Consider the following 25,047-nt stretch of genomic DNA (forward strand, 5'->3'; position numbering starts at 1 on the left):
TCCCCGGTATCTCCCCCTCTCTCCTGTCAGACCCTCTGTCCCCGGTATCTCCTCCTCTCTCCTGTCAGACCCTCTGTCCCCGGTATCTCCCCCTCTCTCCTGTCAGACCCTCTGTCCCCGGTATCTCCCCCTCTCTCCTGTCAGACCCTCTGTCCCCGGTATCTCCTCCTCTCTCCTGTCAGACTCTCTGTCCCCGGTATCTCCTCCTCTCTCCTGTCAGACCCTCTGTCCCCGGTATCTCCTCCTCTCTCCTGTCAGACCCTCTGTCCCCGGTATCTCCTCCTCTCTCCTGTCAGACCCTCTGTCCCCGGTATCTCCCCCTCTCTCCTGTCAGACCCTCTGTCCCCGGTATCTCTCCTGTCAGACCCTCTGTCCCCGGTATCTCCCCTCTCTCCTGTCAGACCCTCTGTCCCCGGTATCTCCTCCTCTCTCCTGTCAGACCCTCTGTCCCCGGTATCTCCCCCTCTCTCCTGTCAGACCCTCTGTCCCCGGTATCTCCCCCTCTCTCCTGTCAGACCCTCTGTCCCCGGTATCTCCTCCTCTCTCCTGTCAGACTCTCTGTCCCCGGTATCTCCTCCTCTCTCCTGTCAGACCCTCTGTCCCCGGTATCTCCTCCTCTCTCCTGTCAGACCCTCTGTCCCCGGTATCTCCTCCTCTCTCCTGTCAGACCCTCTGTCCCCGGTATCTCCCCCTCTCTCCTGTCAGACCCTCTGTCCCCGGTATCTCCTCCTCTCCTGTCAGACCCTCTGTCCCCGGTATCTCCTCCTCTCTCCTGTCAGACCCTCTGTCCCCGGTATCTCCTCCTCTCTCCTGTCAGACCCTCTGTCCCCGGTATCTCCTCCTCTCTCCTGTCAGACCCTCTGTCCCCGGTATCTCTCCTGTCAGACCCTCTGTCCCCGGTATCTCCCCTCTCTCCTGTCAGACCCTCTGTCCCCGGTATCTCCTCCTCTCTCCTGTCAGACCCTCTGTCCCCGGTATCTCCCCTCTCTCCTGTCAGACCCTCTGTCCCCGGTGTCTCTCCTGTGAAACCCTCTGTCCCCGGTATCTCCTCCTCTCTCCTGTCAGACCCTCTGACCCGGTATATCCCCCTCTCTCCTGTCAGACCCTCTGTCCCCGGTATCTCCTCCTCTCTCCTGTCAGACCCTCTGTCCCCGGTATCTCCTCCTCTCTCCTGTCAGACCCTCTGTCTCCGGTATCTCCTCCTCTCTCCTGTCAGACCCTCTGTCCCCGGTATCTCCTTCTCTCTCCTGTCAGACCCTCTGTCTCCGGTATCTCCTCCTCTCTCCTGTCAGACCCTCTGTCCCCGGTATCTCCTCCTCTCTCCTGTCAGACCCTCTGTCCCCGGTATCTCTCCTGTCAGACTCTCTGTCCCCGGTATCTCCCCCCCTCTCTCCTGTCAGACTCTCTGTCCCCGGTATCTCTCCTGTCAGACCCTCTGTCCCCGGTATCTCCTCCTCTCTCCTGTCAGACCCTCTGTCCCCGGTATCTCTCCTGTCAGACTCTCTGTCCCCGGTATCTCCCCCCCTCTCTCCTGTCAGACTCTCTGTCCCCGGTATCTCCTCCTCTCTCCTGTCAGACCCTCTGTCCCCGGTATCTCCCCTCTCTCCTGTCAGACCCTCTGTCCCCGGTATCTCCTCCTCTCTCCTGTCAGACCCTCTGTCCCCGGTATCTCCTCCTCTCTCCTGTCAGACCCTCTGTCCCCGGTATCTCCCCTCTCTCCTGTCAGACCCTCTGTCCCCGGTATCTCCCCCTCTCTCTCCTGTCAGACCCTCTGTCCCCGGTATCTCCTTCTCTCTCCTGTCAGACCCTCTGTCCCCGGTATCTCCTCCTCTCTCCTGTCAGACCCTCTGTCCCCGGTATCTCCCCTCTCTCCTGTCAGACCCTCTGTCCCCGGTATCTCCCCCTCTCTCTCCTGTCAGACCCCCTGTCCCCGGTATCTCCTCCTCTCTCCTGTCAGACCCTCTGTCCCCGGTATCTCCTCCTCTCTCCTGTCAGACTCTCTGTCCCCGGTATCTCCCCCCCTCTCTCCTGTCAGAGCCTCTGTCCCCGGTATCTCCCCTCTATCCTGTCAGACCCTCTGTCCCCAGTATCTCCTCCTCTCTCCTGTCAGACCCTCTGTCCCCGGTATCTCCTCCTCTCTCCTGTCAGACTCTCTGTCCCCGGTATCTCCCCCCCTCTCTCCTGTCAGACCCCCTGTCCCCGGTATCTCCCCCTCTCTCCTGTCAGACCCTCTGTCCCCGGTATCTCCCCTCTATCCTGTCAGACCCTCTGTCCCCGGTATCTCCTCCTCTCTCCTGTCAGACCCTCTGTCCCCGGTATCTCCCCCCCTCTCTCCTGTCAGACCCTCTGTCCCCGGTATCTCCCCTCTCTCCTGTCAGACCCTCTGTCCCCGGTATCTCCTCCTCTCTCCTGTCAGACTCTCTGTCCCCGGTATCTCCTCCTCTCTCCTGTCAGACCCTCTGTCCCCGGTATCTCCCCTCTCTCCTGTCAGACCCTCTGTCCCCGGTATCTCCCCTCTCTCCTGTCAGACCCTCTGTCCCCGGTATCTCCTCCTCTCTCCTGTCAGACCCTCTGTCCCCGGTATCTCCCCCTCTCTCCTGTCAGACCCTCTGTCCCCGGTATCTCCCCCTCTCTCCTGTCAGACCCTCTGTCCCCGGTATCTCCCCTCTCTCCTGTCAGACCCTCTGTCCCCGGTATCTCCTCCTCTCTCCTGTCAGACCCTCTGTCCCCGGTATCTCCTCCTCTCTCCTGTCAGACCCTCTGTCCCCGGTATCTCCTCCTCTCTCCTGTCAGACCCTCTGTCCCCGGTATCTCCTCCTCTCTCCTGTCAGACCCTCTGTCCCCGGTATCTCCCCTCTCTCCTGTCAGACCCTCTGTCCCCGGTATCTCCTCTCTCCTGTCAGACCCTCTGTCCCCGGTATCTCCCCTCTCTCCTGTCAGACCCTCTGTCCCCGGTATCTCCTCCTCTCTCCTGTCAGACCCTCTGTCCCCGGTATCTCCTCCTCTCTCCTGTCAGACCCTCTGTCCCCGGTATCTCCCCCTCTCTCCTGTCAGACCCTCTGTCCCCGGTATCTCCTCCTCTCTCCTGTCAGACCCTCTGTCCCCGGTATCTCCTCCTCTCTCCTGTCAGACCCTCTGTCTCCGGTATCTCCTCTTCTCTCCTGTCAGATCCTCTGTCCCCGGTATCTCCTCCTCTCTCCTGTCAGACCCTCTGTCCCCGGTATCTCCTCCTCTCTCCTGTCAGACCCTCTGTCCCCGGTATCTCCTCCTCTCTCCTGTCAGACCCTCTGTCCCCGGTATCTCCTCCTCTCTCCTGTCAGACCCTCTGTCCCCGGTATCTCCCCCTCTCTCCTGTCAGACCCTCTGTCCCCGGTATCTCCTCCTCTCTCCTGTCAGACCCTCTGTCCCCGGTATCTCCCCCTCTCTCCTGTCAGACCCTCTGTCCCCGGTATCTCCTCCTCTCTCCTGTCAGACCCTCTGTCCCCGGTATCTCCTCCTCTCTCCTGTCAGACCCTCTGTCCCCGGTATCTCCTCCTCTCTCCTGTCAGACCCTCTGTCCCCGGTATCTCCTCTCTGTCAGACCCTCTGTCCCCGGTATCTCCTCCTCTCTCCTGTCAGACCCTCTGTCCCCGGTATCTCCTCCTCTCTCCTGTCAGACCCTCTGTCCCCGGTATCTCCTCCTCTCTCCTGTCAGACCCTCTGTCCCCGGTATCTCCTCCTCTCTCCTGTCAGACCCTCTGTCCCCGGTATCTCCTCCTCTCTCCTGTCAGACCCTCTGTCCCCGGTATCTCCTCCTCTCTCCTGTCAGACCCTCTGTCCCCGGTATCTCCTCCTCTCTCCTGTCAGACCCTCTGTCCCTCCTGTCAGACCCTCTGTCCCCGGTATCTCCTCCTCTCTCCTGTCAGACCCTCTGTCCCCGGTATCTCTCCTGTCAGACTCTCTGTCCCCGGTATCTCCCCCCCTCTCTCCTGTCAGACTCTCTGTCCCCGGTATCTCTCCTGTCAGACCCTCTGTCCCCGGTATCTCCTCCTCTCTCCTGTCAGACCCTCTGTCCCCGGTATCTCTCCTGTCAGACTCTCTGTCCCCGGTATCTCCCCCCCTCTCTCCTGTCAGACTCTCTGTCCCCGGTATCTCCTCCTCTCTCCTGTCAGACCCTCTGTCCCCGGTATCTCCCCTCTCTCCTGTCAGACCCTCTGTCCCCGGTATCTCCTCCTCTCTCCTGTCAGACCCTCTGTCCCCGGTATCTCCTCCTCTCTCCTGTCAGACCCTCTGTCCCCGGTATCTCCCCTCTCTCCTGTCAGACCCTCTGTCCCCGGTATCTCCCCCTCTCTCTCCTGTCAGACCCTCTGTCCCCGGTATCTCCTTCTCTCTCCTGTCAGACCCTCTGTCCCCGGTATCTCCTCCTCTCTCCTGTCAGACCCTCTGTCCCCGGTATCTCCCCTCTCTCCTGTCAGACCCTCTGTCCCCGGTATCTCCCCCTCTCTCTCCTGTCAGACCCCCTGTCCCCGGTATCTCCTCCTCTCTCCTGTCAGACCCTCTGTCCCCGGTATCTCCTCCTCTCTCCTGTCAGACTCTCTGTCCCCGGTATCTCCCCCCCTCTCTCCTGTCAGAGCCTCTGTCCCCGGTATCTCCCCTCTATCCTGTCAGACCCTCTGTCCCCAGTATCTCCTCCTCTCTCCTGTCAGACCCTCTGTCCCCGGTATCTCCTCCTCTCTCCTGTCAGACTCTCTGTCCCCGGTATCTCCCCCCCTCTCTCCTGTCAGACCCCCTGTCCCCGGTATCTCCCCCTCTCTCCTGTCAGACCCTCTGTCCCCGGTATCTCCCCTCTATCCTGTCAGACCCTCTGTCCCCGGTATCTCCTCCTCTCTCCTGTCAGACCCTCTGTCCCCGGTATCTCCCCCCCTCTCTCCTGTCAGACCCTCTGTCCCCGGTATCTCCCCTCTATCCTGTCAGACCCTCTGTCCCCAGTATCTCCTCCTCTCTCCTGTCAGACTCTCTGTCCCCGGTATCTCCTCCTCTCTCCTGTCAGACCCTCTGTCCCCGGTATCTCCTCCTCTCTCCTGTCAGACCCTCTGTCCCCGGTATCTCCCCCTCTCTCCTGTCAGACCCTCTGTCCCCGGTATCTCCTCCTCTCTCCTGTCAGACCCTCTGTCCCCGGTATCTCCCCCTTTCTCCTGTCAGACCCTCTGTCCCCGGTATCTCCCCTCTCTCCTGTCAGACCCTCTGTCCCCGGTATCTCCCCTCTCTCCTGTCAGACCCTCTGTCCCCGGTATCTCCCCTCTATCCTGTCAGACCCTCTGTCCCCAGTATCTCCTCCTCTCTCCTGTCAGACCCTCTGTCCCCGGTATCTCCTCCTCTCTCCTGTCAGACTCTCTGTCCCCGGTATCTCCCCCTTTCTCCTGTCAGACCCTCTGTCCCCGGTATCTCCTCCTCTCTCCTGTCAGACCCTCTGTCCCCGGTATCTCCTCCTCTCTCCTGTCAGACCCTCTGTCCCCGGTATCTCCTCCTCTCTCCTGTCAGACCCTCTGTCCCCGGTATCTCCCCCTCTCTCCTGTCAGACCCTCTGTCCCCGGTATCTCCTCCTCTCTCCTGTCAGACCCTCTGTCCCCGGTATCTCCTCCTCTCTCCTGTCAGACTCTCTGTCCCCGGTATCTCCCCCTTTCTCCTGTCAGACCCTCTGTCCCCGGTATCTCCCCCTCTCTCCTGTCAGACCCTGTCCCCGGTATCTCCTCCTCTCTCCTGTCAGACCCTCTGTCTCCGGTATCTCCTCTTCTCTCCTGTCAGATCCTCTGTCCCCGGTATCTCCTCCTCTCTCCTGTCAGACCCTCTGTCCCCGGTATCTCCTCCTCTCTCCTGTCAGACCCTCTGTCCCCGGTATCTCCTCCTCTCTCCTGTCAGACCCTCTGTCCCCGGTATCTCCTCCTCTCTCCTGTCAGACCCTCTGTCCCCGGTATCTCTCCTCTCTCCTGTCAGACCCTCTGTCCCCGGTATCTCCTCCTCTCTCCTGTCAGACCTTCTGTCCCCGGTATCTCCCCCTCTCTCCTGTCAGACCCTCTGTCCCCGGTATCTCCTCCTCTCTCCTGTCAGACCCTCTGTCCCCGGTATCTCTCCTCTCTCCTGTCAGACCCTCTGTCCCCGGTATCTCTCCTGTCAGACCCTCTGTCCCCGGTATCTCCTCCTCTCTCCTGTCAGACCCCCTGTCCCCGGTATCTCCTCCTCTCTCCTGTCAGACCCCCTGTCCCCGGTATCTCCTCCTCTCTCCTGTCAGACCCTCTGTCCCCGGTATCTCCCCCTCTCTCCTGTCAGACCCTCTGTCCCCGGTATCTCCTCCTCTCTCCTGTCAGACCCTCTGTCCCCGGTATCTCCTCTCTCCTGTCAGACCCTCTGTCCCCGGTATCTCCTCCTCTCTCCTGTCAGACCCTCTGTCCCCGGTATCTCCTCCTCTCTCCTGTCAGACCCTCTGTCCCCGGTATCTCCTCCTCTCTCCTGTCAGACCCTCTGTCCCCGGTATCTCCCCCTCTCTCCTGTCAGACCCTCTGTCCCCGGTATCTCCTCCTCTCTCCTGTCAGATCCTCTGTCCCCGGTATCTCCCCTCTCTCCTGTCAGACCCTCTGTCCCCGGTATCTCCTCCTCTCTCCTGTCAGACCCTCTGTCCCCGGTATCTCCTCCTCTCTCCTGTCAGTCCCTCTGTCCCCGGTATCTCCTCCTCTCTCCTGTCAGACCCTCTGTCCCCGGTATCTCCCCTCTCTCCTGTCAGACCCTCTGTCCCCGGTATCTCCTCCTCTCTCCTGTCAGACCCTCTGTCCCCGGTATCTCCTCCTCTCTCCTGTCAGACCCTCTGTCCCCGGTATCTCCTCCTCTCTCCTGTCAGTCCCTCTGTCCCCGGTATCTCCTCCTCTCTCCTGTCAGACCCTCTGTCCCCGGTATCTCCTCCTCTCTCCTGTCAGACCCTCTGTCCCCGGTATCTCCTCCTCTCTCCTGTCAGTCCCTCTGTCCCCGGTATCTCCTCCTCTCTCCTGTCAGACCCTCTGTCCCCGGTATCTCCTCCTCTCTCCCGTCAGACCCTCTGTCCCCGGTATCTCCTCCTCTCTCCTGTCAGACTCTCTGTCCCCGGTATCTCCTCCTCTCTCCTGTCAGACCCTCTGTCCCCGGTATCTCCTCCTCTCTCCTGTCAGACCCTCTGTCCCCGGTATCTCCTCCTCTCTCCTGTCAGACCCTCTGTCCCCGGTATCTCCTCCTCTCTCCTGTCAGACCCTCTGTCCCCGGTATCTCCTCCTCTCTCCTGTCAGACCCTCTGTCCCCGGTATCTCCTCCTCTCTCCTGTCAGACCCTCTGTCCCCGGTATCTCCCCCTCTCTCTCCTGTCAGACCCTCTGTCCCCGGTATCTCCTCCTTTCTCCTGTCAGACCCTCTGTCCCCGGTATCTCCCCCTCTCTCCTGTCAGACTCTCTGTCCCCGGTATCTCCTCCTCTCTCCTGTCAGACTCTCTGTCCCCGGTATCTCCTCCTCTCTCCTGTCTCGGATTCTGTCTCCCTGGTAACCGATCACATGACCTCTGTAACTTCTCTTCTTCCGGTGTGAGATGGGCGTGGTTTCCTTCTCTCCCCGCCCCTTCAGTCTCTTCTCTGAGCTCCGCCCCCGCTGTCACTGCTCAGTGTCCGGCGGCCTGGAGCGGTGTCTGTGCAGAGGAACGAGGACGGCGGAGGAAGGGAACGGTCACCGGAGCCATCCACAGGAGCCGGGGTGAGGGAGACCGGGAGACGGCGGGTGATGTCTGGGGTTATTGGGGTGATGTGTAGTTAGGAAGGTGTTAGGGTGACAGGAGGGTGTTATTAGGGTGATCTCTGGTCAGGAGGGTGTTATTAGGGTGATCTCTGGTCAGGAGGGTGTTATTAGGGTGATCTGTGGTCAGGAGGGTGTTATTAGGGCGATCTCTGGTCAGGAGGGTGTTATTAGGGCGATCTCTGGTCAGGAGGGTGATATTAGGGCGATCTGTGGTCACGAGGGTGTTATTAGGGCGATGTGTAGTCAGGAGGGTGTTATTAGGGTGATCTGTGGTCAGGAGGGTGTTATTAGGGCGATCTGTGGTCAGGAGGGTGTTATTAGGGCGATCTCTGGTCAGGAGGGTGATATTAGGGTGATCTGTGGTCAGGAGGGTGTTATTAGGGCGATGTGTAGTCAGGAGGGTGTTATTAGGGCGATCTGTGGTCAGGAGGGTGTTATTAGGGCGATGTGTAGTCAGGAGGGTGATATTAGGGTGATCTCTGGTCAGGAGGGTGTTATTAGGGCGATCTGTGGTCAGTAGGGTGTTATTAGGGCGATCTCTGGTCAGGAGGGTGTTATTAGGGTGATCTGTGGTCAGGAGGGTGATATTAGGGCGATCTGTGGTCACGAGGGTGTTATTAGAGTGATCTCTGGTCAGGAGGGTGTTATTAGGGCGATCTCTGGTCAGGAGGGTGTTATTAGGGCGATCTGTGGTCAGGAGGGTGTTATTAGGGCGATCTCTGGTCAGGAGGGTATTATTAGGGCGATCTGTGGTTAGGAGGGTGTTATTAGGGCGATCTGTGGTCAGGAGGGTGTTATTAGGGCGATCTGTGGTCAGGAGGGTGATATTAGGGCGATCTGTGGTCAGGAGGGTGATATTAGGGCGATCTGTGGTCAGGAGGGTGATATTAGGGCGATCTGTGGTCAGGAGGGTGTTATTAGGGCGATCTCTGGTCAGGAGGGTGTTATTAGGGCGATCTGTGGTCAGGAGGGTGTTATTAGGGCGATCTGTGGTCAGGAGGGTGTTATTAGGGCGATCTCTGGTCAGGAGGGTGATATTAGGGCGATCTGTGGTCAGGAGGGTGTTATTAGGGCGATCTCTGGTCAGGAGGGTGTTATTAGGGCGATCTGTGGTCAGGAGGGTGATATTAGGGCGATCTGTGGTCAGGAGGGTGTTATTAGGGCGATCTCTGGTCAGGAGGGTGTTATTAGGGCGATCTGTGGTCAGGAGGGTGTTATTAGGGCGATCTGTGGTCAGGAGGGTGATATTAGGGCGATCTCTGGTCAGGAGGGTGTTATTAGGGCGATCTGTGGTCAGGAGGGTGTTATTAGGGCGATCTGTGGTCAGGAGGGTGATATTAGGGCGATCTCTGGTCAGAAGGGTGTTATTAGGGCGATCTCTTTTCAGGAGGGTGTTATTAGGGCGATGTGTAGTCAGGAGGGTGTTATTAGGGCGATCTGTGGTTAGGAGTGTGTTATTAGGGCGATCTGTGGTTAGGAGTGTGATATTAGGGCGATCTGTGGTCAGGAGGGTGTTATTAGGGCGATCTGTGGTCAGGAGGGTGTTATTAGGGCGATCTGTGGTTAGGAGTGTGATATTAGGGCGATCTGTGGTCAGGAGGGTGTTATTAGGGCGATCTGTGGTCAGGAGGGTGTTATTAGGGCGATCTGTGGTCAGGAGGGTGTTATTAGGGCGATCTGTGGCCAGGAGGGTGTTATTAGGGCGATCTGTGGTTAGGAGTGTGATATTAGGGCGATCTGTGGTCAGGAGGGTGTTATTAGGGCGATCTGTGGTCAGGAGGGTGATATTAGGGCGATCTCTGGTCAGGAGGGTGTTATTAGGGCGATCTGTGGTCAGGAGGGTGTTATTAGGGCGATCTGTGGTCAGGAGGGTGTTATTAGGGCGATCTCTGGTCAGGAGGGTGATATTAGGGCGATCTGTGGTCAGGAGGGTGTTATTAGGGCGATCTCTGGTCAGGAGGGTGTTATTAGGGCGATCTGTGGTTAGGAGGGTGTTATTAGGGCGATCTGTGGTCAGGAGGGTGTTATTAGGGCGATCTCTGGTCAGGAGGGTGATATTAGGGCGATCTGTGGTCAGGAGGGTGTTATTAGGGCGATCTCTGGTCAGGAGGGTGTTATTAGGGCGATCTGTGGTCAGGAGGGTGTTATTAGGGCGATCTGTGGTCAGGAGGGTGATATTAGGGCGATCTCTGGTCAGGAGGGTGTTATTAGGGCGATCTGTGGTCAGGAGGGTGTTATTAGGGCGATCTGTGGTCAGGAGGGTGATATTAGGGCGATCTGTGGTCAGGAGGGTGTTATTAGGGCGATCTCTGGTCAGGAGGGTGTTATTAGGGCGATCTGTGGTCAGGAGGGTGTTATTAGGGCGATCTGTGGTCAGGAGGGTGATATTAGGGCGATCTCTGGTCAGGAGGGTGTTATTAGGGCGATCTGTGGTCAGGAGGGTGTTATTAGGGCGATCTGTGGTCAGGAGGGTGTTATTAGGGCGATCTGTGGTCAGGAGGGTGTTATTAGGGCGATCTGTGGTCAGGAGGGTGTTATTAGGGTGATCTGTGGTCAGGAGGGTGTTATTAGGGCGATCTGTGGTCAGGAGGGTGATATTAGGGCGATCTCTGGTCAGGAGGGTGTTATTAGGGCGATCTGTGGTCAGGAGGGTGATATTAGGGCGATCTGTGGTCAGGAGGGTGTTATTAGGGCGATCTCTGGTCAGGAGGGTGTTATTAGGGCGATCTGTGGTCAGGAGGGTGTTATTAGGGCGATCTGTGGTCAGGAGGGTGATATTAGGGCGATCTCTGGTCAGGAGGGTGTTATTAGGGCGATCTGTGGTCAGGAGGGTGTTATTAGGGCGATCTGTGGTCAGGAGGGTGTTATTAGGGCGATCTGTGGTCAGGAGGGTGTTATTAGGGCGATCTGTGGTCAGGAGGGTGTTATTAGGGTGATCTGTGGTCAGGAGGGTGATATTAGGGCGATCTGTGGTCAGGAGGGTGTTATTAGGGCGATCTCTGGTCAGGAGGGTGTTATTAGGGCGATCTGTGGTTAGGAGGGTGTTATTAGGGCGATCTGTGGTCAGGAGGGTGATATTAGGGCGATCTGTGGTCAGGAGGGTGTTATTAGGGCGATCTCTGGTCAGGAGGGTGTTATTAGGGCGATCTGTGGTCAGGAGGGTGTTATTAGGGCGATCTGTGGTCAGGAGGGTGATATTAGGGCGATCTCTGGTCAGGAGGGTGTTATTAGGGCGATCTGTGGTCAGGAGGGTGTTATTAGGGCGATCTGTGGTCAGGAGGGTGATATTAGGGCGATCTCTGGTCAGAAGGGTGATATTAGGGCGATCTCTGGTCAGGAGGGTGTTATTAGGGCGATCTGTGGTCAGGAGGGTGATATTAGGGCGATCTCTGGTCAGGAGGGTGTTATTAGAGCGTTCTCTGGTCAGTAGGGTGATATTAGGGCGATCTCTGGTCAGGAGGGTGATATTAGGGCGATCTGTGGTCAGTAGGGTGTTATTAGGGCGATCTCTTTTCAGGAGGGTGTTATTAGGGCGATGTGTAGTCAGGAGGGTGTTATTAGGGCGATCTGTGGTCAGGAGGGTGTTATTAGGGCGATCTGTGGTCAGGAGGGTGTTATTAGGGCGATCTGTGGTCAGGAGGGTGTTATTAGGGTGATCTGTGGTCAGGAGGGTGATATTAGGGCGATCTGTGGTCAGGAGGGTGTTATTAGGGCGATCTCTGGTCAGGAGGGTGTTATTAGGGCGATCTGTGGTTAGGAGGGTGTTATTAGGGCGATCTGTGGTCAGGAGGGTGATATTAGGGCGATCTGTGGTCAGGAGGGTGTTATTAGGGCGATCTGTGGTCAGGAGGGTGTTATTAGGGCGATCTGTGGTCAGGAGGGTGATATTAGGGCGATCTCTGGTCAGGAGGGTGTTATTAGGGCGATCTGTGGTCAGGAGGGTGTTATTAGGGCGATCTGTGGTCAGGAGGGTGATATTAGGGCGATCTCTGGTCAGGAGGGTGTTATTAGGGCGATCTGTGGTCAGGAGGGTGTTATTAGGGCGATCTGTGGTCAGGAGGGTGATATTAGGGCGATCTCTGGTCAGAAGGGTGTTATTAGGGCGATCTCTTTTCAGGAGGGTGTTATTAGGGCGATGTGTAGTCAGGAGGGTGTTATTAGGGCGATCTGTGGTTAGGAGTGTGATATTAGGGCGATCTGTGGTCAGGAGGGTGGTGTTAGAGCGTTCTCTGGTCAGGAGGGTGTTATTAGGGCGATCTCTGGTCAGGAGGGTGTTATTAGGGCGATCTGTGGTCAGGAGGGTGTTATTAGGACGATCTGTGGTCAGGAGGGTGTTATTAGGGCGATCTGTGGTCAGGAGGGTGATATTAGGGTGATCTTTGGTCAGGAGGGTGTTATTAGGGCGATCTGTGGTCAGGAGGGTGTTATTAGGGCGATCTGGTCAGGAGGGTGTTATTAGGGCGATCTGTGGTCAGGAGGGTGATATTAGAGCGTTGTCTGGTCAGGAGGGTGATATTAGGGCGATCTCTGGTCAGGAGGGTGTTATTAGGGCGATCTGTGGTCAGGAGGGTGATATTAGGGTGATCTCTGGTCAGGAGGGTGTTATTAGAGCGTTCTCTGGTCAGTAGGGTGATATTAGGGCGATCTCTGGTCAGGAGGGTGTTATTAGAGCGTTCTCTGGTCAGGAGGGTGTTATTAGGGCGATCTCTTTTCAGGAGGGTGTTATTAGGGCGATATGTAGTCAGGAGGGTGTTATTTGGGCGATCTGTGGTCAGGAGGGTGATATTAGGGCGATCTGTGGTCAGGAGGGTGATATTAGGGCGATCTGTGGTCAGGAGGGTGATATTAGGGCGATCTGTGGTCAGGAGGTTGATATTAGGGCGATCTGTGGTCAGTAGGGTGATATTAGGGCGATCTGTGGTCAGGAGGGAGATATTAGGGCGATCTCTGATCAGGAGGGTGTTATTAGGGCGATCTCTGGTCAGGAGGGTGTTATTAGGGCGATCTGTGGTAAGGAGGGTGTTATTAGGGCAATCTCTGGTCAGGAGCGTGTTATTAGGGTGATCTGTGGTCAGGAGGGTGTTATTAGGGCGATCTGTGGTCAGGAGGGTGTTATTAGGGCGATCTGTGGTCAGGAGGGTGATATTAGGGCGATCTGTGGTCAGGAGGGTGATATTAGGGCGATCTCTGATCAGGAGGGTGTTTTTAGGGCGATCTGTGGTCAGGAGGGTGTTATTAGGGCGATCTGTGGTAAGGAGGGTGTTATTAGGGCGATCTCTGGTCAGGAGCATGTTATTAGGGTGATCTGTGGTCAGGAGGGTGTTATTAGGGCGATCTCTGGTCAGGAGGGTGTTATTGTGGTTGTGATCTCTGGTTAGGAGGGTGTGATTAGGGTGTTCTGTGGTCAGGAGGGTGTTATTAGGGTGATCTGTGGTCAGGAGGGTGTTATTACGGCGATCTTTAGTCAGTAGGGTGTTATTAGGGTGATCTCTGGTCTGTAGAGTAGTATTAGGGCGATCTCTTGTCAGGAGGGTGTTATTGGGGTGATGTTTGTTTAGGAAGGTGTTAGGGTGTCCGGCGGGTGTTATTAGGGCGATCTCTTGTCAGGAGGGTGTTATTGGGGTTATGTTTGTTTAGGAAGGTGTTAGGGTGTCCGGAGGGTGTTATTAGGGCGATCTCTGGTCAGGAGGGTTTTATTGTGGTGATCTTTGGTCAGGAGGGTGTTATTGTGGTGGTGATCTCTGGTCTGGAGGGTGTATATTACGGCGATCTCTTGTTAGGACGGTGTAATTAGGGCAATCTCTGATCAGGAGAGTGTTATTAGGGCGATCTATGGTCAGAAGAGTGTTATTAGGGCGATCTCTGGTCAGGTGGGTGTCATTATGGCGATCTCTGGTCAGGAGGGTGTTATAAGGGTGATCTCTTGTCAGAACGGTGTTATTAGGGCGATCTCTGGTCAGGAGGGTGTTCTAGGAGTAAGGAAAGGCTAAGTGACTGTTCCAGTAGGGTGTCCACTTAGGATTGTCGTTGACCGTAGGGTGTCCACCTTGGATTCTCGTTGACCGTAGGGTGTCCACTTTGGATTGTCGTTGACCTGAGGGTGTCCACCTTGGATTGTCGTTGACCGGAGGTTTTCCACCTTGGATTGTCGTTGACCGGAAGTTGTCCACTTTGGATTGTCGTTGACCGGAGGTTTTCCACCTTGGATTGTCGTTGACCGGAAGTTGTCCACCTTGGATTGTCGTTGACTGGGTGTGTCCAACTTGGATTGTCGTTGACCGGAGGTTGTCCACCTTGGATTGTCGTTAACCTGAGGGTGTCCTCCTTGGATTATCAGTGACGTGGCATATCCACCTTGGATTGTCGTTGATTGAAGAGCGTAAACCTTGGATTGTCGATAACCAGCCGCACATGGGGATAACCCCGCTGCATTTAGTGGCTGTATCTGGTGTGTGGACTGTGGCCCCCGCTGAGTGTCGGGGGCCCCTCCCCTGTGGTGTCGAGATACATGTGACCAGTCCTTTGCTATGGAATCGGCAGGAGAAGTGGAGGGCGATGGAGATGGGGCGATGCTGAGCAGTCAGGGTTCATGCCGTCTGCGCCCCTCCGCCTACCGGGCCCTACGCAGCGCTGTCTCCAACCTCGCCCGCATTGATGACTTCTACTGTGAAAAAATCGGGTCTGGATTCTTCTCTGAAGTCTTCAAGGTAAGACTCTAGTCACATCCAGAGCTGAATATATTCTGACATATACTCCAGTCACATCAAGAGCTGCACATGTACTGGCTTATACTCTGGTTACATTCAGAGCTGCACATGCGTGCGTGAATGCAATGGGGAGAACGTCCCCTGCGTGCGTGGACATGATGTGGAGGACACCCCCTGCGTGTATGGACGTGATGTGGAGGACGCCCCCAGTGTGTGTGGACTTGATGGGGAGGATGCCCCCAGTGTGTGTGGACGTAATGGGGAGGATGCCCCCAGTGTGTGTGGACGTAATGGGGAGGGTGCCCCCTGCGTGTGTGGACTGAATGGGCAGGATGCCCCATGTGTGCATGGATGCGATGGGGAGGACGCCCCCTGCGTGTATGGATGCGATGGGGAGGATGCCCCCAGTGTGTGTGGACGTAATGGGGAGGGTGCCCCCTGCGTGTATGGATGCGATGGGGAGGGCGCCCCCTGCGTGTGTGGACTTGATGGGGAGGATGCCCCCAGTGTGTGTGGACGTAATGGGGAGGATGCCCCCAGTGTGTGTGGACTTAATGGGGAGTATTCCCCCAGTGTGTGTGGACTTACTGTGGAGGATTCCCCCAGTGTGTGTGGACTTACTGTGGAGGATTCCCCCAGTGTGTGTGGACTTACTGTGGAGGATTCCCCCAGTGTGTGTGGACTTAATGTGGAGGGCGCCCCCTGCATGCATGGATGCGATGGGGAGGACGCCCCCTGCGTGTATGGATGCGATGGGGAGGATGCCCCCAGTGTATGTGGACTTACTGTGGAGGATTCCCCCAGTGTGTGTGGACTTAATGTGGAGGGCACCCCCTGCATGCATGGATGCGATGGGGAGGACGCCCCCTGCGTGTGTGGACTTGATGGGGAGGATGCCCCCAGTGTGTGTGGACGTAATGGGGAGTATTCCCCCAGTGTGTGTGGACTTAATGGGGAGTATTCCCCCAGTGTGTGTGGACTTACTGGGGAGGATTCCCCCAGTGTGTGTGGACGTAATGGGGAGGATGCCCCCAGTGTGTGTGGACTTAATGGGGAGTATTCCCCCAGTGTGTGTGGACTTACTGTGGAGGATTCCCCCAGTGTGTGTGGACTTACTGTGGAGGATTCCCCCAGTGTGTGTGGACTTAATGTGGAGGATTCCCCCAGTGTGTGTGGACTTAATGTGGAGGGCGCCCCCTGCATGCATGGATGCGATGTGGAGGACGCCACCTGCGTGTATGGATGCGATGGGGAGGATGCCCCCAGTATATGTGGACTTACTGTGGAGGATTCCCCCAGTGTGTGTGGACTTAATGTGGAGGGCGCCCCCTGCATGCATGGATGCGATGGGGAGGACGCCCCCTGCGTGTATGGATGCGATGGGGAGGATGCCCCCAGTGTATGTGGACTTACTGTGGAGGATTCCCCCAGTGTGTGTGGACTTAATGTGGAGGGCACCCCCTGCATGCATGGATGCGATGGGGAGGACGCCCCCTGCGTGTATGGATGTGATGGGGAGGATGCCTCCAGTGTGTGTGGACTTACTGTGGAGGATTCCCCCAGTGTGTGTGGACTTAATGTGGAGGGCGCCCCCTGCATGCATGGATGCGATGTGGAGGACGCCACCTGCGTGTATGGATGCGATGGGGAGGATGCCCCCAGTGTGTGTGGACTTAATGTGGAGGGCGCCCCCTGCATGCATGGATGCGATGGGGAGGATGCCCCTTGCGCATCTGGATGCGATGTTGAGGGTGCCTCCGGCGTGTATGGACGTGATGTGGAGGATGCCCCCAGTGTGTGTGGACACGATGTGGAGGATTCCCTCCTTCCAAATATGGAGGTCGCCTTGGCCAGTTTCGGCGTGTTCTCTGTGGCTGGATCACCCGTCTCTGTTTTTTTCCCCTCATCCGTTTGAGGTCAGCCTATCCCCTCATTCCCCATTGAGAGCACTCCAGTAATACACACAGTGTAGGATGTGTCTACAACGTCCTCCATGTTGGATGTGTAGAAATGCAGAATTTAGAATAGTGCTCTGCCCATAACATAGAATATAAGGCCTAGTTCAGACTGGAGTATTTTAGGTGTGGGGGACGTAGAGAGAACACTAATATGGACGCAGTAATGTATCATTCCTCTGGATCAAATCACTCATGTCCAGCATGGTTGACCTCGTGTGGGGTCACTTCCAAGGCTCCAGGTATTTTATTGTCTGTGATGTGAATGAAGCCTGAGGTTTCCGTGAGTGGCGGTGCAGTGCTATTCTTCTGGATATGATTGGGTTAATTCATGCTGAACGCTTACTTCAGGGCGTCATAATGCTGTAATAAGGGGCTTATGTCAGACTCCGAAGATTTAAATCTGGAACCTCCCAAACCTGAGTTAATACACTGAGACCTCAGTAACATGTTCCTCCGGAAGCCACGAGGGACCATAGGGGTAAAACTTCAAGGAAGAAAGAATGGTGGGGATCAATGTTCCTGGAGTTGAGCACTTGGTATTACGTTGATGAAGGTACAGATAATTTTTGATATTGGTTGGCGAATGTCCCTGGCGATGAGCACTTGGTATGACAGTGGTGAAGGTGCAGATGATCTGTAATATTGGTTGTCAAAGGTTCCTGGAGCTGAGCACTTGGTATGACAGTGATGAAGGTGCAGATGATCTGCAATATTGGTTGTCAAAGGTTCCTGGAGCTGAGCACTTGGTATGACAGTGATGAAGGTGCAGATGATCTGTGATAATTGTCAAAGGTTCCTGGAGCTGAGCACTTGGTATGACAGTGATGAAGGTGCAGATGATCTGCGATATTGGTTGTCAAAGGTTCCTGGAGCTGAGCACTTGGTATGACAGTGGTGAAGGTGCAGATGATCTGCAATATTGGTTGGCGAAGATTCCTGGAGATGAGCACTTGGTATGATGGTGATGAAGGTGCAGATGATCTGCGATATTGGTTGGTGAAGGTTCCTGGAGATGAGCACTTGGTATGATGGTGATGAAGGTGCAGATGATCTGTGATATTGGCTGGCGATGGTTCATGGAGATGAGCACTTGGTATGATGGTGATGAAAGTGTCTAATAACTAAAAGACGTCCAGACTCTGCAGGAATGCAGTCTAATAACCGTTTCACTGCTTCCAACTTCATGTTCCTTCTGCCATCATGCTTCCTCCACTATCGGCTCCCTCCTTTTTCTTTCTCCCACCACCATGTTGCTCAAGTTCTTGCTGCACATTTTTCCACACGAATTGTGGATGTTCCAAGTGTCTGGATTTGCAATGTTTTTTTCTGTCAGCAACGTCTTGCTCCGTATTTGTTTCCACCATTCTCGATCAGTGTTTTTTCTAATGTAGGGTAGCACGGTGGCTCAGTGGTTAGCACAGCAGCCTTGCAGCGCTGGAGTCCTGGGTTCAAATCCCACCAAGGACAACATCTGCTAGGAGTTTTTATGTTCTCTCCGTGTTTGCGTGGGTTTTCTCCGGGTTCTTCGGTTTCCTCCCACACTCCAAAGACATACTGACAGGGAATTTAGATTGTGAGCCCCATCCGGGACAGCGATGATAATGTCTGTAAAGCGCTGCGGAATATGTTAGCGCTATATAAAAATAAAGATTATTATTAATGTTGTGCTTGTATTTATTGAGTAAAGCAGCAGAGAATCCCACTGGCAGTGCCAATCTCATCTCTGTTATTGAAACACATTTTTGAGAAGTTAAGTCAGAGGCTCCCTTACGGGTATTCGCATCTCCCCGATCCTATCCCAATATATAGTAGATCTAATAACAATAATATTAGCAAATGCCTCCAATTAGAAATGTCGTCTAGTTTCTGATTCACTGTCTTTTTCCTCATGTGCAGGAATTGCAGGACCTTGAATATAAATGGTTACGACCACTAGCAACTCGCTATCTGTCACCGTATCAGTGGTCGTAACTATGGATGCCGAAGATCCTGCAATGCCTGCACATGAGGAAAGAGTGTGAATCCGAAAAATCTATACTACATTTCCAATTACAGGTATTGCTTATATTATTATTACACCTACTACATATTGGGATAGGATCTTGGAGATGGGAATAGTTAATTTCTCTCCTTGCTTTGTGAACAGGAGGTTGCAGGCAGGGCTGTGGATTCGGGAGTCGGTGTCCATTTTGGTGGAGTCAGTATAAATGGAGCGTTTCCGACTCCTAACATATATAATACGTTGGGTGCAGTAGTACAATGTAGGATGTGCTGTAAATGTTTTCATAAGAATGTCCTATAAATGGCTGTTCTGTTCCTGATCTGAGGATCTCCGTGGTGAGGCAGTGCTGGGGAGTCGGAAGTCAGGGAGATTGGGGAGTCAGAGTCGGTGCTTTGGCTTACAGACTCCACAGCCCTGGTTGCAGGGTCTTGTGTACAGTCATGGCCAAAATTTTTGAGAATGACACCAAAATAATAATAATAATAATAATAATAATTTTATTTATATAGCGCCAACATATTCCGCAGCGCTTTACAAATTATAGAGGGGACTTGTACAGACAATAGACATTACAGCATAACAGAAATACAGTTCAAAACAGATACCAGGAGGAGTGAGGGCCCTGCTCGCAAGCTTACAAACTATGGGGAAAAGGGGAGACACGAGAGGTGGATGGTAACAATTGCTTTAGTTATTCGGACCAGCCATAGTGTAAGGCTCGGGTGTTCATGTAAAGCTGCATGAACCAGTTACCTGCCTAAGTATGTAGCAGTACAGACACAGAGGGCTATTAACTGCATAAAGTGTATGAGAACATGATGCGAGGAACCTTTTTTTTTTTTTTTTTTCTTATTATAAATAGGCCACACAGGGATCGTTAGGTTAATGCATTGAGGCGGTAGGCCAGTCTGAACAAATGAGTTTTTAGGGCACGCTTAAAACTGTGGGGATTGGGGATTAATCGTATTAACCTAGGTAGTGCATTCCAAAGAATCGGCGCAGCACGTGTAAAGTCTTGGAGACGGGAGTGGGAGGTTCTGATTATTGAGGATGCTAACCTGAGGTCATTAGCGGAGCGGAGGGCACGGGTAGGGTGGTAGACTGATACCAGGGAGGAGATGTAGGGTGGTGCTGAGCCATGGAGTGCTTTGTGGATGAGGGTAGTAGTTTTGTACTGGATTCTGGAGTGGATGGGTAACCAGTGTAATGACTGGCACAAGGTAGAGGCATCGGTGTAACGGTTGGTGAGGAATATGATCCTGGCTGCAGCATTCCGGACAGATTGGATCGGGGAGAGTTTGGTAAGAGGGAGACCGATTAGTAGAGAGTTACAATAGTCCAGACGAGAATGAATAAGTGAAACAGTCAGAGTTTTTGCAGAGTCGAAAGTAAGAAAAGGGCGAATTCTAGAAATGTTTTTGAGATGCAGGTAAGAAGAGCGAGCCAGTGATCGGATGTAGGGGGTGAATGAAAGGTCAGAATCAAGGATGACCCCAAGGCAGCGGGCATGTTGCTTTGGAGTAATGGTGGAACCGCACACGGAGATGGCAATGTCAGGCAAAGGTAGGTTAGTAGAGGGAGAGAACACGAGGAGTTCAGTTTTTGACAGGTTTAGTTTCAGATAGAGGGAGGACATGATGTTAGAGACAGCGGTAAGACAATCACTGGTGTTTTCTAAAAAGGTCGGTGTGATATCGGGAGCAGAAGTGTATAATTGGGTGTCGTCAGCATAGAGATGGTACTGGAAACCAAATCTACTGATTGATATTTTATATATCTACCAAAATGATATTTTCACATGATCTGCTGCCCTCTGGTTTTTATTAGTGTTTGTCTGATGTTTATATCACATACAGAAATATAATTGCAGTCATATTATGAGTACCAATAGGTTATATTGACAGTTAGAATGAGTTAATGCAGCAAGTCAATATTTGCAGTGTTGACCCTTCTTCTTCAAGACCTTCTCCCTGGCATGCTCTCAATCAACTTCTGGACCAAATCCTGACTGATAGCAGTCCATTCTTGCATAATCAATGCTTGCATTTAGCCAGAATTTGTTGGTTTTTGTTTGTCCACCCGTCTCTTGATGATTGACCACAAGTTCTCAATGGGATTAAGATCTAGGGAGTTTCCAGGCCATGGACCCAAAATCTCTATGTTTTGTTCCATGAGCCATTTAGTTATCACCTTTGCTTTATGGCAAGGTGCTCCATCATGCTGGAAAAGGCATTGTTGGGCGCCAAACTGCTCTTGGACTGTTGGGAGAAGTTGCTCTTGGAGGACATTCTGGTACCATTCTTTATTCATGGCTGTGTTTTTCGGCAAGACTGTGAGTGAGCCGATTCCCTTGGCTGAGAAGCAACCCCACACATGAATGGTTTCAGGATGCTTTACAGTTGGCATGAGACAAGACTGGTGGTAGCGCTCACCTCTTCTTCTCCGAATAAGCTGTTTTCCAGATGTCCCAAACAATCGAAAAGGGGATTCATCAGAGAAAATGACTTTGCCCCAGTCCTCATCAGTCCACTCCCTTTACCTTTTGCAGAATATCAGTCGGTCCCTGATGTTTTTTCTGGAGAGAAGTGGCTTCTTTGCTGCCCTCCTTGAAACCAGGCCTTGCTTAAAGAGTCTCCGCCTCACAGTGCGTGCAGAAGCACTCACACCAGCCTGCTGCCATTCCTGAGCAAGCTCGGCACTGCTGGTAGTCCGATCCCGCAGCTGAAACAGTTTGAAGATACGGTCCTGGCGCTTGCTGGTCTTTCTTGGGCTCCCTGGAGCCTTTTTGACAACAATGGAAGCTCTCTCCTTGAAGTTCTTGATGATGCGATAGATTGTTGATTGAGGTGCAATCTTTGTAGCTGCGATACTCTTCCCTGTTAGGCCATTTTTGTGCAGTGCAATGATGGCTGCACGTGTTTCTTTAGAGATAACCATGGTTAACTGAAGAGAAACAATGATACCAAGCACCAGCCTCCTTTTAAAGTGTCCAGTGATGTCATTCTTACTTAATCATGACTGATTGATTGCCAGCCCTGTCCTCCGACACCCACACCTGTGTTAATGGATCAATCACTAAAACGATATTAGCTGCTCCTTTTAAGGCAGGACTGCAATGATGTTGAAATGTATTTTGGGGGTTAAAGTTAATTTTCTGGGCAAATATTGACTTTGCAAGTACAGTAATTGCTGTTAAGCTGATCACTCTGACATTCAGGAGTATATGCAAATTGCCATTAGAAAAAATGAAGCAGTAGACTTTGGAAAAATTAATATTTGTCTCATTCTCGGGGGGCGTGGCCTGAACGTTCATGTGAGCGGACGCGTGACAGAGCGCTCCCGCTGCCAAAGTTAATATTATCCTTATAAGCCGCAGCTGAGCGGCGATTCACAGCGCTTACCGGCTGCAGGAGAGTCCCGGGAGTGCGGCGGTGTATAGCGGCGGCCCCGAGGTCAATGAGTATGACCAGGAGGAGACAAAGAGACGCCGGAGCCGGCGAGGCAGGGACCGGCCAAGATGGCGCCGACGCCAGGGAGAAGGCGGAGAAGGACAACGCGGCATGCCAGAAGAGAATGTCGGCGGCGGCAAAGCTCCAGCAGTTTGCTAGAGTGGAAGCCGCAGGGAACACAGGAAAAGCAGAGGAGGACGCCGGAGTGGACACAGACACAGAAGGAGAGGAGGAAAGCCCAGCAGAGGAGCAGGAGGTACAACAGGGGAGCAGGGATGGGGACATGGCGGTGGTAGTAGGGGGACCTGAAGATAAGGAGTCAGGAGCAGAGCCCACTCTTAGAGATGTCTTTGCACTGGTATCATCCTGCAAACAATCCCTGACCCAGCAGATACAGGAGGTTAAAGGGGATACAGCCCAGATAAATGCAGCCCTGCAGAAGATTGACAAACGTGTGGGGGCTGTGGAGGAAAGAGTGAGCACGGCAGAAGACCATATAGTGCAGCTGCAGAAAGCGGAGAGGAAGTTTGCTCAAACAATATCGGAGCTAGCTGCAAAAAATGAAGATCTGGAGAATAGGTCCAGAAGAAATAACATTCGCATAGTGGGTGTCCCTGAAAAAACTGAGGGGAGGAATCCCACGGAGTATATTGAAAGCTGGCTCCTTGAGACTTTTGGTGATGCAGCACTGACAAAAGTATTTGCGGTAGAGAGAGCCCACAGGGTCCCACCGAAACCACCTGTCCCTGGAGCAAGTCCCCGTACCATGCTTGCCAAAATCCTAAACTACAGAGACAGAGACATTATCCTGAGGAAGGCTAGAGACATGACGGATCTGACAATTGGAGGTCAAAGAATCGCTATCTACCCCGACTATTCCGCCCTGGTCCAGAAACAACGGATGATGTTCACGGGTATCAAGAGACGGCTGAGAGAACTGGGAGTGCAATACTCCATGATGTTTCCGGCACGACTGAGAGTGGTAGCGATGGATAAGATTCACTTTTTCCAGACGCCGGAGGACGCTACCCAGTGGATAGATCTTAACGCTAAAAAACTTAAAGGGAAAGGAGATTGAAAATGTGGGGCGGGTTGGTCGGGAGGTATCTTAATTCTTTCAAAAAGGGGAAAAAAAGAGATTGACTGACAGTACACTGGTAATTGAAATGTGAAGGTTGAAGGGTGGAGTTGGGTATTACTCAGGGAACGCACTGGGAGAGCTGGTGCGGCGGTGAAATATGAGGGAGGAAGGGTGTGCAGCGTACTAAAAAGTTCATTTAGTTTCTTGCAGTTGTAATATAATACAGGTTTAATTATACTGTTCTTCTAAGAATTGCGCCGAATTCTGTTATAAACGGTAGCGGGAGGCGGAAAGAGAAGGTTTAGCAAGAGTGTTTGCAACGGGTGATGGTGCCCCACTCTTGATAAGAGGCAGAATGTATAATATTGGGGGGTGTGGGGGAGGGGGGGGGAGGGGTGAGGGTGGGGAGGGAAGTTAGACAGCTCAGAACCGGGAGTATTGACATAACTAAGGATGATGAGTCACATAATAGGGGACCGCTTTAAGATATTGAGCTGGAATGTGAGAGGCCTGGCGGATAAGTCTAGGAGAGCTGCGAGCTTGCAGTATGCGAAGGATCAACGGGCTTCTATGATATGCTTGCTAGAGACGCACTTGATACAGGAGAAAGTGGACGTACTGAATAGACGTTGGATACAGAAAGGGTATCACTCTACCTTCTCGACGTACTCAAGAGGGGTGTCAGTATTGGTGCCGGTGGGAGTGCAGTATGAAGAGGTGAAAGTATGCGTGGATGCTGAGGGTCAGTATGTGGTGATACAATGTATATTGTATGGAGTGAGATTGTGTGTTGCGGCAATGTATATTCCACCTCCATATTCAAGTAAGAAGATCAGGGAGGTATTGGAGAGGGTGGAACGATGGGAACCACTGCCACTCTTAATTATTGGGGATTTGAACAATATATGCGATGACTTTTGGGATAAAAATAAGAACGCCCAGAATAGGTCGGAGGGGCACACTACAACATTTGGAACCTATGTGCGTGAATTAGGCATGATTGATCTATGGAGAGTCAGACATGTTGGGGAGAGAGGATACTCGTGCTATTCGCCGGCTCATGCTACGCTATCCAGAATTGATATGGCACTGGGTAACCGCCTGTTGGACACAATGGTGGGGGAGGTGCGTTATCTGCCGAGGGCCCTTTCGGATCATAGTCCAATTGAGGTGGAGGTTAGGTTGTTGGGGACACGGACTACAAGCGGGAGAGAATGGAAGATCCACCCTAACTGGTTACAGAGTATTGACTTGGACGGTATAGGGAAAGAGGTGACGGAATTCTTTGCGTTAAATGATGGGAGTACTGATGCTCTGACTGTTTGGGATGCAATGAAAGCGTACCTGAGAGGGCTACTTTTTAGAGACATTAGTAGGTGTAAGAGGAGGACAAGGGAAGCGGAGGGAGTGGCATTGGAAGAGTTGAAAGCCGCGGAGGACGAGATGGTAGTACTGGGGACCTCCGAGGCTGAGAAAAGGTTGAGAACAGCGCAAAATTGTATGGAAAAGATTCTGCTGGGAAAAGCTGAAAGGAAGCGGGAGTTTCAGAGGGTGGCTTATTTTCAGGAGGGAGAAACAGTGGGACACATGCTATCGGTGGTAGCCGCGGCTCAGCGTAGTACCTCATATGTACACTCGTTGGTTTCGGATGGGGGGAGCAGGGTATCTGAAACACCTGATATTATAAAGGTCTTTGCGGACTTTTACGCGGACTTATATTCCTCCAGGGTCAATGAGTCAGCCGGAGATACGGAGACTTTCCTTGAGAGTCTGGGTCTTCCGAAATTGAGTGAGGAGGATAGGGTGAGCCTCGATGCCCCTATCACCGAGGAGGAACTGAGTCGGGCGCTGAAGTCTATGGCCAATGGGAAGGCACCTGGGGTTGATGGGTTACCAGCCGAAATCTATAAAAGTTTGGAGGAAGTGCTGATTCCCAGATTAAAGTTAGTACTGGAGGAGGCTGGATGTAAAGGGTATCTCCCAGCATCTATGAGGGAGGCTATTATAGTGGTTATTCCGAAGGAGGATAAGGATCTGGGGAAGCCTGAGTCATATCGGCCAATCTC

General features: G+C 53.3%; 1 protein-coding gene across 2 annotated transcripts in view; it reads left to right on the top strand.

The window, feature by feature from the left end:
- The first annotated feature begins 7,646 nt into the window (after positions 1-7,646).
- The window catches only part of LOC138658198 (dual specificity testis-specific protein kinase 2-like), an 86,147-nt gene continuing 68,746 nt past the window's right edge, over positions 7,647-25,047 (top strand). Inside the window, exons 1-2 of one of the 2 annotated variants that reach the window (XM_069745718.1) lie at positions 7,647-7,742; positions 13,853-14,491. In XM_069745718.1, coding sequence (XP_069601819.1) covers positions 14,312-14,491 — 180 coding nt within the window. In that variant the 5' untranslated portion in view covers positions 7,647-7,742; positions 13,853-14,311. Of the gene's footprint in view, positions 7,743-13,821; positions 14,492-25,047 lie in introns of both variants that reach the window. The other variant, XM_069745713.1, reaches the window with a different exon arrangement.

This window comes from Ranitomeya imitator, chromosome 1, assembly GCF_032444005.1.
Source record: "Ranitomeya imitator isolate aRanImi1 chromosome 1, aRanImi1.pri, whole genome shotgun sequence".
NCBI classification, from domain to species: Eukaryota; Metazoa; Chordata; class Amphibia; order Anura; family Dendrobatidae; genus Ranitomeya; species Ranitomeya imitator.